Source organism: Mercenaria mercenaria, chromosome 9, assembly GCF_021730395.1.
Source record: "Mercenaria mercenaria strain notata chromosome 9, MADL_Memer_1, whole genome shotgun sequence".
In the NCBI taxonomy this organism is placed as follows: Eukaryota; Metazoa; Mollusca; class Bivalvia; order Venerida; family Veneridae; genus Mercenaria; species Mercenaria mercenaria.
Window position 1 is genome coordinate 34,842,384 of NC_069369.1, and position 13,216 is coordinate 34,855,599.

Below are 13,216 nucleotides of genomic sequence, written 5' to 3' on the forward strand. Positions count from 1 at the left end.
TGATCAATATACTACTAGTATTTACTTAATTTCGATTCTTAAATAAATGTTCAAAGTAAATAGGACATCGGTTGTTCTTGCTTTTGTTTTAATTGCTGCTCGATAAAATACAAATATAAAAGAAAAGTTCCGCTTTCAACTTCACCGTTATATCACAGGTTACATTCACCTATCCAACAATCTCTGAGTCTCTGAAAAGAACAGAAAGAAGTTTCGTTTGTAGCATCAACACAATTTATGTAAAATACTTGACAGGAAAAAAAGATGTTTCTTTCAGAACGGCACAAGTGGGTGTCTGGGTAGATCTACAGACCGTTCGCTGACCCGTATTCATCTATGTTAAGTCCGAAACTTAGGCTTATGATTTAGTTCTTGTTTACCTTTTATGCTTAATTCTAGTTTACCTGGTTTTTACGCAGAATGTAATAAAACTTGAAATGAAAGTGCAACTTCAGTTGGTATAAATATGCAATAAACAAGTAAATGGTATCTTAAAAATATTGCGGCCCAAAGGCTATGTTTGAGATTTTTAACGTTGATGAATACGTTTCATAAAACCGTGAAGCAATATATCTTGTAAATGAATTAAGGAACTGTCTGTGGGTGCGGAATTGTACCTCTGGAATTTGATTCTAGAGGTACGGATCCGCATTACTAGACAAGGTTGTTAGGGTTTGCCTGCCTTTATCCTGATATTATGAATAAATCACATCTTTAACTTTGATGTAAATAAAATATCGAATAAGTTTAATCCATATTCACCTAATAGTTGAATCGTAATGTTTCGCATATACCAGCGTTCACACGCTGATTTACATTGTCTTTCAAAACGTACATATTCAGGAATCACAAAATAAATCACGATTAATCGTACAGGCACAAGCAAATTAGGCAAACTGATCTTCAATTATATTGTGACAAACCCGTTCTTCGTAACATTTAGTGAAATGTCGAGAATTTGATTTCCGCACATTGGGTGAGCGTTTTGAGATATAAGGGGAGATTTCACTTTTTTCTGCTCAATCATATTGGTTATTTGATTACTAGTATCTAAAACTTCGTTCCGTGCCGATCAATGTTTTGTAAGTAAAATTAACCATAAATTATCATACCGTACATTGTATTTATCATTTTTTGTATGTTTTCATTAGTTAGTTTTGATTACAGTGTTTGATATGGCTTCTTAATTTTCTGTCAAGAGAAACTAATAGATACGGATCAGTACATTCATTTAATTTTCTAACACATCGCTGTATAAACATTATAGCAAGCTGCCTATACAAGAAGATGTTATTTTGCTTCCATTATTTACCGTTTAAAATACTAATTATTTCCAGTGCTAAATGGTAGTAGATCTAATATAAAATGCATCCGATTTTCTGAAACATACAATTATTAACTGATAGATTTATTCCTTAGATAGAAGAAATTTTCACCGTGGAAATGTGTTGGCCTAAGTTGCTAGTTCAAGTTTACACTTTCTCCGGTGCAGTAAATGCAGTCACCATAAATGTCAGCTAGTACAAACATAATTCTAACACGACCATCAAATAACCTACATAAACATAGAAGTCTATCAATCCACGGTTATTTTTCGATAACCCATGCGCGTGCAAAGGATTGTTTTGGCTGTTCCCTATGCCGCGTGCAATTCTTTTATTAATGAAAGTCACGTGACGTTTGTATATACTAGCGTAAAAATCATGGTATCCGCGTACAATAACAGCAACAATATTCGCCTGCAAAATGACACAAACAATTTAGCTGTTGCAAGATTCGCCATGGTTTTGGGGACTGGAGGGTATATTGATGAAAGGTTTGATTGCCATGTTTCACAATATTTTCTGAAATCCTTAAGTAATAGGGAGAATACATGGAGGAAATTTCAACAGCCAAATCCAGATGCGTAGCAAGAAGTGTAGTTCATGTCGTAAAAAGTACTTACCATTTTTCCTAACACTGTTGTTTCAAGTATGTTGTGTTTGAATCGAGATATCAAGTCCCTACGTGTGATTTATTGTAAAATAACCCGAGATAAACCGCACTTGGGAACTTATTGTACCCCTCGACAACAAAGTTGTAAGAGGGGGGGGGGGGTATACTGGTTTCAGGTTGTCTGTCTGTCTGTCTGTCCGTCTGTCCGTAGACGCAATCTTGTGCGCACCATCTCTCCTTATCCCCTTGACAGAATTTAATGAAACTTCACACAAGTGATCAGTACCAACAGTAGTTGTGCATGGGGCATGTTAGGTTCTTTTAGAAAAAAAAATTGCAGAGTTATGGGACTTTGTTTTTTTTGTTACTATACTATATACATAGACACAATCTTGTGCGCACCATCTCTCCTCATCCCCTTGACACAATTTAATGAAACTTCACACAAGTGATCAGTACCAACAGTAGTTGTGCATGGGGCATGTTAGGTTCTTTTAGAAAAAAAATTTGCAGAGTTATGGGACTTTGTTTTTTTGTTACTATACTATATACATAGACACAATCTTGTGACGCAATTATGTGCGCACCATCTCTCCTGATCCCCTTGACAGAATTTAATGAAACTTCACACAAGTGATCAATACCAACAGTAGTTGTGCATGGGGCATGTTAGGTTCTTTTAGAAAATAAATTTGCACAGTTATGGGACTTCGTTTTTTTGTTACTATACTATATACATAGACACAATCTTGTGCGCAACATCTCTCCTCATCCCCTTGACAGAATTTAATGAAACTTCACACAAGTGATCAGTACCAACAGTAGTTGTGCATGGGGCATGTGAGGTTCTTTTAGAAAAAAAATTTGCAAAGTTATGAGACTTTGTTTTTTTTGTAACTATACTATATACATAGACACAATCTTGTGCGCACCATCTCTCCTCATCCCCTTGACACAATTTAGTGAAACTTCACACAAGTGATCAGTATCAACAGTAGTTGTGCATGGGGCATGTTAGGTTCTTTCAGAAAAAGAAAAATTGCAGAGTTATGGGACTTTGTTTTTTTGTTACTATACTATATACATAGACACAATCTTGTGCGCACCATCTCTCCTCATCCCCTTGACACAATTTAATGAAACTTCACACAAGTGATCAGTAACAACAGTAGTTATGCATGGGGCATGTTAGGTTCTTTCAGCGACAAAAATTGCAGAGTTATGGGACTTTGTTTCTTGTTAACATACTATGTACATACAGTCTGCATATGCAATCTTGTGCGTGCCTAATCTACCAAACCCTTACACACAATTTAATGAAACTTCACACAAGTGATCAGTACCAACCCTAGTTGTGCATGGTGCATGTTACATTCTTTTAGATAAATATTCTGCATAGTTATGGGACTTTGTATGTATACAGTTTAGTAACAAAAAACAGTCTATATACATACAGTCCACATAATTATGCAATCTTGTGTGCGTCAAATTGCAATGTACTGTGTCAGTGCATGCGGGGGGTACATTCATCACCTTTAGTGATAGCTCTAGTTATTTCTTAAATAACATTAATCCATGTTCCAGTCATCCAGACTCCAGTGTTAACGTAGTTTATATGCTGCAGCAACCTGGTATGTATTCCACTATTTGTGTAATCGAGTGTCATAAAACAATAGAAAAAATGGAAACTCCACAGGTCGCTCAACACGACAAAAACGAAAATGTTGCAGGCCCGGTTTGATTGAGCCTGTATATGGATGGTAGTGGAATACATGCTACCGTCCACACCCTCTAGCCCCGGGTTGAGCAGAACTCAACATTAACTCATGCTTAAGTACAAAAAAGATCATCCACAAATGTGTTCATACGGCGGTGCACATGGAACCTTCAATGATACACTAGCGTGTAATTTAGCGTGTAATTCCATGGACAGCGGCGTATGGTCCTCAGATTCAAATATAATGGGTTTGCCTAAACAAGAAAACAATGGGCAAAACTAAATAAACTGGAATTCAGAACGGGGATCTGAGGTTATGGAGCCTGCATTCCACAGGAACTGCCAAAAGACGAAATTAAAAGCAGGCACCATATTCAAGGGGTGATTATACAATCCCCAAACTATGAAAGCGGGAGTATTGACACCACCCAGGCAGAAATGGTCATGCTGAGAAACTGTGTGTGTGTGTGTTCGGGTTTTAACGTCTTTTTCAATAATTTTTCAGTCATATAAACGACGGTGTCTACTTGTAGCAGTGAGCACAATGCCCAAACTTTATAGTGCTGCCTCACTGGAATATCACGCCGTAAACATGTGACATTATGATACCCCACCCAGTCACTTTATACTGACACCGGGCTGACCAGTCCTAGCGCTACCCTCTTTTTTAATGCTTAGCGCCAAGCGAGGAAGCTACTAGTACCATTTTTTACGTCTTTGGTATGACGCGGCCGGGGATCGAACACTCGAAGCGGACGCACTACCACTAGGCTACCGAGGCGGTCATGCTGAGAAACTAAACAGTACCAGTTACACGACATAAAAGTCGTGCTAGCACGAAATACCTGAGGAGATCGAAATATAACAGCCCTGATTGAAGTCACGTACACTATTTTTTGGAAGCTTCACAGTTTGTTTGTTTGTTTTGGGTTTAACGCCGTTTTTCAACAGTATTTCAGTCTTGTAACGGCGGGCTGTTAACCTATCCAATGTTCCTGGATTCTGTACAAGTACAAACCTGTTCTCCGCAAGTAACTGCCAACTTCCCCACATGAATCAAAGGTGGAGAACTAATGATTTCAGACACAATGTCATTTATCAAATAGTCACAGAGAACATACGCCCTGCCCGAGGATAGAACTCACGGCCCCGCGATCCATAGACCGACGCGGAAACTGCATAGACATCATAAACTTTGAATAAAGTATTGATTTCTGATTTCTGAGTCGTTCGGCTGCTAATAACTAAACCATTTTTATTATTACGCATCCGAACGCCTGCCCATAATTTGTATTCTTAATTCTTCGGTTATTTAAGTTTCGAAAGGAAGTGTAAACAGTCGGATGTATGCCGGTTTCTCCGAATAATTACGATTCAAGTTTTATGTGAATATTGATAAATCATATTTTATACTTCATTGCAATAAAAGTAAATATGTAACTAACCCATGATAGTGGAAAAAAGAGGTACGCATATGGCAAGCCAATTGTCCAATAATTACGTGAACCCTAGTTCACGGTCGAAAAACTAGGATTAACGATCGATAAACTAGGTTTTTCGAACGTAAAACTAGGTTTTTCAAATACTAACCTATATTTTCGAGTGAAAACATCAGATACCGGGCGTAAACTATAGTTTACGCTCGTGAACCCAGGTTTATGTTCGATAAACTAGGTTTCTCGATTGAACTATGAATTTCGGTCGTTATCCTATGTTTACGCCCGTAAACTTAGGTTTACGAACGTGAACCTACGTTTACTAGCGTGGACTATGGTTTACGACGTTATCCTATGTTTTCGCTCGAAAAAAATAGGTTAGTATTTGAAAAAAACCTGGTTTTACGTTTGAAAAACCTGGTTTTATCGAACATAAACCTAGTAAGTTCACGCTCGTAAACCCAAGTTCACGTTCGTAAACATAGGTTCACGCTCGAAAATATAGGTTCAGGTCCGTAAACTATGGTTCACGGTCGTAAACATAGGTTCACGTCCGTAAACGTAGATTCATGGCCGTAAACCCATGTTCACGCCCGAAATTCATTGTCGATTCTATAATCCTAATATATAGACCGTAAACCATGGTTTACGTTTGATAAACTAGGTTTCCCGATTGAACTATGAGTTTTGGTCGTTATCATATATTTACGATCGCTATCCTATGTTTACGCTCGTAAACCCCGGTTCACGCTCGTAAACCATAGTTTACGAACGTAAACCTATGTTTACGACCGTGAACTGGGGTTTACAATCGTGAACCTACATTTACGAGTGTGAATTGTGGTTCACGGCGTTATCCTATGTTTTCGCTCGAAAATATAGGTTAGTATTCAAAAAACCTAGTTTTACGTTCGAAAAACCTAGTTTATCGATAGTTAATCCTAATTTTTCGACCGTGAACTAGGGTTCACGTAATTATTGGACAATTGGCTTGCCATATACGCACTCATCGACAATCCCTGTCCGTCTTGTCTAGAGAAAAGCATCCTAGAGTTACGGATCCGTACCACTAGACACTTCGTGAATTAATCATAAAATTGTAAAGGTAATTTATTAGGGAATAAACATCCTATAGTCTTCTGTGATTTGAAAAAGGAATAACAATATTGTATGCAATTTATAAATTCATACTCAGTTGCTTTCTCGCAGATGTAGTTGAGAAGAGTATAACACTGGCTATCGTTCCATAGGAAGTTATAGGGTTGTTTTATTTGAGCACAGTTTTCATTATGCGCGGCATTATCGGGTTGTCCCTTGGACCAGTTGGTGTAAGTTCCAGGGGCGTTGCTGTTTACCCAAACCCATGTACCTTCCTCTTGGAGGTCGTTCAGTCCTATCCAATATGATTCTGAAAGACAAATGGGATTACCGCTACGGCGTGAATTGATAACTTATCATTTCTTGATACAGTCATGTAAAATAAAAGAAAATATGCCTCAAAAAGTATTTATAACACTTTTTGTTACGGGTTTCTTACAATTATATCGGTAATGAAACATTTTATAGTATATACCCCTCTCTGAAGAACACACACAGTTTAAAATATGGAAGAATGCAAAATTGGAAAAACTTTAATCTAACGTGATTTTCAGCAAAAATACATACTGTCTTGAAGTTGTGCCTGGGATACAAGATATTGATTTTCAACAGCATCTTCTATCTCTACAAGATGTCCACCAAGAATTTTACATATTGTCTGAAATATTTACATTTATCATCAAACAGATGATTATTTCCATCAGTTAGCGGTTATACTTAATCATATTTGTTTAAACTTTTACATTCTATACTATTTCTAAAAATATATCTTTTTTGAACGGCGCACGAAGTACGCAAAGATTCACATGAATTACTTTACATTATCATGTCTTCAAGTAAAAATACTGAAATTATGATACTGATCCGCACCATGAGAAAACTAACAAAGGTCGTTTGCAACCAGCATCCGCATAATCTGGTCAGGATCCATGCTGCTCGCTAACGGTTTTGGTAATTGCAATAGGCTTTAAAAGCGAATAGTATGGATCCTGACCAGACTGCGCGAATGTTGGTCGAAAACCCACTTTATTTGTTTTCTCGAGGCGCGGCTCAAATGGCATGATACCTACCACTGCGTTTGCCCATGCTTCTTTATCATGACTGAAATGGTAACATGAGGACTGATGTGTAGACCATCCGTCAGGACAACTGAATGCTACAACATATACAAGGTGAAAACATAAATGAGCAATGAACACATGATGTATGATAATATAATTGCCCGCGTGTTGGTCATCTTTTTGGAAACTGCTTTCCGAAATATGATGCGGGCAATTAAAGTGATAATACTATGCTCCCTGTGTCGATAATCGTTTTGGGTGACTCAACGCTGAAATATATATATATGTACAAAATATGAAAAATCAAAATAATAACATAATAGTGCTGCTGAAAGATATATGCGGAATATGATCAGCTAAGAGAAATCCTAGTGTTTAATGTGCTGATGACAATTTTGACGGGATGACTATGCGCACAAGTATATAAAGAAGTAAAAATCTTCGTGGCCAATCCATTGAGGCGACCGAGTGACTGCTGAAATATCTAACATTTAATAAGTGTCATATAACGGTGTATATAGAATGTTTTATAATCGATATAGTTATATAAATGTATTAGAAATATAAATTAAATCACCTTCATAGCAGCAAAGAGAAAGGAACACAAAAATCCTATTCCCAATCCTAAGCATATTAGTGTGCTATCTATATTCTACTGACTACATAAAGTAAATATTAAGTGTATCAACATATCTCTGTGACCTATCAAAGATAAGGAACATTTTCGCTACTCATATCACGGCTGTCTTAGTACCTGCTAATTGTTTTAATGTTCACTGTTCTTTCTACATTTGATATGTATGAGTACAGTACGTCTTTAATTTCGCCAACGGTTTTCTGTTGCTTAGCAACTGTTACATCAGAATTTCTTTAAATTCTGTCTTGTGTGTGACATCAAATACAACCCGATACAATTTAGATCTAGAATGTTCTTTCAACATGATACAACATGTTTATATCTAGTCACCTATGAAATCATGTCTTCTTTACAGCACAAATAATACCTGTCGCTGTAAATTATAAATCTACAAAATATAATTATTTTATACAACCAGCGATCCATAGATATGTTACAGAGAAGCAGTTTCTTTAGTTTGAAGAACTAAGCTTAATTCAATGCAAAACGCTAAACCTGAAAGTATCATGTGCCTTTTTGGCACATTGTTTGAAAACGTACATACTTGTTCAAATGTGTTTTTAATTAGAGAATGCAAAACTATAAATGATAGTATAAAAAGTGCTTAATTAGTCATTCAGTTAATTGATTAATTAAAGAAATATTGCAATATTCAAACAACATAAATGGGAAAATATATATAAAAAATTATGTATAAATCATCAGGACACTTAAGGATACATAAACTGTTTAAAGTTAAAGTCCATGGAATTGCAAGCATTTGTATCTTTTACAAATGCAATAATGTTATATCTAGATTCCATTTTTTTTGTATGTGAAATTAATGTATAATATATTTCGATATGTCTAAAACAAAATCCCCGGATGTCAACAAAGACGATTGAGTTTTCAGTGAGATAATTTGACAGTAACTTATATGTTTTGGTTTACAAAGTGTTAACTATTCTTCCACATAATCATTTATCGTTTTTTCTCTGTGTCGTACGGCCCAACATTGATATTGTTTTCATGTGTTTTTGCATTGATGTTCACTATGCTATATATATATCAGCTTAGGTGTCATAAACGACAGTTATACAATCTTTGAAATGATGCAAATTTAGCAATTTTGACTGTTTCAGTATTTAAACAAAATTCATCTGACCGCATGCAAGTAGAATTTGTTTTCTAAAGAGAAACTGCATTATTCTGTAGCATCTAGGTTTAAGACTTTTACAGTTTTAGCACGGTATATTGAAAATACGGGCTCGATTTGAACTTGTAAGAATGCTATCCTCTGCTAAATCATATACACTTCTGAATGAAGTCTTAAATAGAAGCAATTATAAGAATATTTGTTAAGGCATATATTTATGAGATTCTGAAGTTTTATCAGATATAAGTGTGCAGTAAAAAGAAGAGCTAGAAAGCTATTCAACTCACTAACGACACTGTAGCTATCGGTGCGCACGCTTTTTTTAAGCATATATAATAACATTTGTCAGACGTGCATATAAACCGAAATTAGAAATGTAAACATAAGAAGAAAAAATATACATGCATAATCAAGTGTGAGACTTGATAAAGTTTTTCTTCTAAATCCTACACATAACGGAGGGAGTGATGCAATTGTTGCGTTGCAGGGAGCAAAGTAGTTCTCTTATACGTTCTGATTTGGGTTCTCTGGGTTCAAACATGTAGAAATTTTAAATGTATTTTCCTTGTTATCATTTGTATTTATATTAAAGCAAGAGTTGCTCAGTGTCTGTGAAGAAGGCTTTGTGTTTTATCAAAAAAAGGTAATGTGTATTTTGAACCAATGGTGAGTGATAAATAAGTATGTCCTAGAGAAATTAAGTGAAAAAGGGCTAACAATAAGGATACCGCGGCTTTTTCATATTTACATCCCTCAACTAAAGGTGGTCAATCACATTCGAGCAACATTTTCGGACATTTCTCAGATTTCATATATTCTGTTAGAGATTTATTAAAAGAACAAAATGACTCTTTACATAGAGTTATATTGCTATTAGAAAAGTATACTTTATAACTGTTGATGAAATTTTGTAATTATCTCCCTTTAATACAAAAGTGTTTGAAAAATGGATCGTTTATTTTGATTTCAATATCATCTCTAGTTTAACATTTGCATTTGATACATATTGAAATATTTCAACTTCCTGAAACAAAAAGCAAGTTTTAAAACAACGTGTAGCTTCTGAATTAATCAATCTTCAGTCTAACTTGGTTGCGAATCCCCTCCCCCGGATATTGTTGCGTTGTCTCACAAGCTTTCTTCAAAATGGCGGATAAACATGATACCGCTATGGCGGATTCTCTTTTATAAAGTATCTAAATCTTTTACTCATTATTGTGAAAAAAAAATCCAAAACCTGTCGGACCCAAATTGAATCATTTAATAATCATACTTAAGGTTACATTAATTCCATGAAGAAAAGTGATGAAAAGTAGCTGTTAAATGTCGAAGCTAATAAGGTCTTCATAAATATGAAAGTCGTAGAATTTGATAAATTTGTTTATTTAGGGATCACACAAAATGCTCACAGACTATTGGTATAAAGTATAATAAAACGAAATCACGAAGCAGTCCTTGCAAAGAGGAATATGTCTATTAATAGATTGACTCTGTTGATTTTACTGAAAAACACCTGCGCGTTGTAAATTCTATGTGCACGATATGTTTGTTTTTATGGAACCGATTAGGATAATTCATTTTTTTTTTCATTTCTATATTTGCAAATAAGTACCAGTATATCATTTAAGTCACTATATTCTATTTCAATATGTTGTATTCTTCTGGAGACTAAACTGATACTGTTAGCTACAACATCGTAATGTGTGGAAATTCTGCAATATTTGTGTATACCTTCTGAAGGAATGACACTGAAAGGAAACGGATCAATTGTCACATCGGTGTAAATCACAAATACAGGGTGCCTGTTATAAGTTGTTAGTGATAAGACATGTTTTTAATGTGCGTGAACTTAGCCAGAGCAGCAGAGTAGCCAGAGTAGCCAATCCATAGAAACTCTGGCTACTCTAGCTTAACTCTAGCTGCTCCGGCTAAGTTCACGCACGTATGTTTTTACTGAAAAGAAAGAGTAGCAAATCAGCAGGTGTTAGCGGGGTTTTTTTTTAATTTGTGATACTTTTATTCATGCCATTAATTAGATTTTCCTATTATTTGATCAGTCAATGCTACAAATTAACGTAATTCTTACAAGCTGTACCCAATGATATTTATTGATAATAAAGTGGTTATCAAAAAAGGAAGCCATACGATCATTTAACGCAAGTTACTTCTATATTCATTGAGATTTGTATTTTGGAAACAAGAAAGTTAAAAAAAAAGTATAACAAGTTGGAAGAAAAAAAGATGCTGAAACATCTTCCGAATGTATTTTGATTCCCGTAAAAAAAATACCTATTTATATTTATAAAGATAGATTATTCATGTATCAGAACCAGACCATCAACTTATGTTAGTTAAGCGTTATTGTTCTATGGCTGCTATTGTTTCTGGCTACAGTCCTTTTTTAATTGTATAAATGCAACCAACATCATTTTCGTAACAATCTGTCTTCGTTTCAGTTGGTTCACGCACCATCTGCAACATTTAAAAGGCAAGAAACATGAATAACGCATTCAAAATTTCCTCTGATATTCTTAAGGAGAAAAGAAAAGAAAAAAAAAATTTATGGAATATCTAGCATTTGAATTCTTACACAATATCTGTTGAGATTTGGTACGTGGCATTCCCTGTTTGATATTTGTCTTTGTTTTTTTTTTCGGACATTCTTAGGTGAAAAGCAAAACATCAGTTCACGAGTATTCAGCATTAAAATTCTTATACAAAATGTGTAGAGTGTGACGGAAATTTGGAGATCGCCGTTCACATGTTTATGTTCTATTTGCCTTAAAGAATTTCGTTCTGTCGAGTGCAACATCGAATGAAAATCCTGTGAAACCTGTCTGAGAACCTATAAAAAAAATAGCTGTTATTTCATGAAATGATATACTTGATAAATGGACATGCTAAATGGGTTTTCGCTATTATGTGTAACATGTTGTCACTTCTTCTCTTATTTCTAAATGTCATATTGACATTTTGTATGTAAAACATCTCTTTATTTGTACACATGACCGTGTCGAGAACGTAAACGAATACTAGTAAGCTTCCAAGACACAATCATGGCGCCTGAGCAGCAGTCTACGGACTGACTGATAACGCTTTATCTTATTGGCCAATATTATTGGTTTGACTGACAGATCGGAGCCATGCATAATATTTATATACCATTCATTGGGCAAAATGTATTTATTGTATTAATACTTATGCTAAAATAAATAATAATCTTGATTGGGCAACAAAGATAGGAAAATCAAGGTTTAAAACTACTTCGAGTGAAAATCTGGCGTGTATTAAGAACTTGGTGAACTCATATAAGTGTAAATGATCAGTTGCTCAAGTTTCGAAAAAATCCATTGGTTGACCAAAATCTGATAAACAACTTTTAATGATGTTAGTATTCACAAGAACATATATGAAAAGAGGATAACTTCAAATTTGAAATTGTAAATTTTCCTCCTTTTTTTATGGGAATGTACCACTTGCCACATTTGATATGTTTAATATCTTACAGTTTATAAGATTTGCCAGAGACTGTAGTCAGGTTGAAGACCTAATACTCGTAATATTCAATGTGCCAGAAATCATCTTCAGGAAGAATACCGTTATCATAAATTTTAAAAATTGTTCACTGAATTTCATCATTGTTTTAGGGAATAAGTGGTTGAAATCAAGGGAACTCCAAATACTCTTCTGCGACAGGGTATTTCACAGAAACTGAAATGCATAAAAATTAAGCGAGTATAAAGGTGTTTAAAAATAAGATACTTACTTGCCTTGTTCTGAGCGCTTCCGAGGGATCTACTTTTCAGATTTTTTATATGAAATATGCTTTATGTCAGAATCAGAAAATGTAATCCCTTTGCTTTTGTTCACATTTGGTAAATTTCAATATTTAGTGACTCTACATGATGTGCATAATTATGAATTACATAAATTTGAAATAAAAACATGACCCATTATCTTAACAAAGTAAATTTGAGGTATCTAACCTTTTTATTTATTTACATTTGGTTGAGCTTAATCTTAGTTCCAATGTATTTCTGGCGCATGTATTTGTCATTCTACATTACTTACAAAAATAATTATATTTTATAACTAATTTCTATGATAATGATATTACCCTTAGATCAATTTGCTACTTAATTATTACTTGTATAAAGTAATTTACATTCAAAGACATGAAGCCATTATTAATGTTGT

At 34.8% G+C, this 13,216-nt stretch overlaps 1 protein-coding gene across 1 annotated transcript; it reads right to left on the bottom strand.

Annotated features, from left to right (window-relative positions):
- Positions 1–71: 71 nt before the first annotated feature.
- Positions 72–7,963, bottom strand: LOC123547880 (perlucin-like protein). The gene is made up of 5 exons (XM_045335124.2): positions 7,825–7,963; positions 7,257–7,342; positions 6,754–6,844; positions 6,280–6,496; positions 72–191 (listed from the first exon to the last, which is right to left on the bottom strand). Exons 1-5 carry the CDS (start codon positions 7,877–7,879, stop codon positions 170–172), a joined length of 471 nt encoding a protein of 156 aa, XP_045191059.2. The 5' UTR covers positions 7,880–7,963; the 3' UTR covers positions 72–169.
- Positions 7,964–13,216: the final 5,253 nt, after the last annotated feature.

Excerpts from the sequence above, each read along its gene's own strand:
- LOC123547880 (XM_045335124.2), bottom strand. The coding sequence starts at position 7,879 with ATGCTTAGGATTGGGAATAGGATTTTTGTGTTCCTTTCTCTTTGCTGC. Across the intron at positions 7,343-7,824 it reads TTCTCTTTGCTGCTATGAAG|CATTCAGTTGTCCTGACGGA; the intron begins GTGATTTAATTT and ends TATATGTTGTAG. Across the intron at positions 192-6,279 it reads ATCTGCGAGAAAGCAACTGA|AGACTCAGAGATTGTTGGAT; the intron begins GTATGAATTTAT and ends TGTTCTTTTCAG.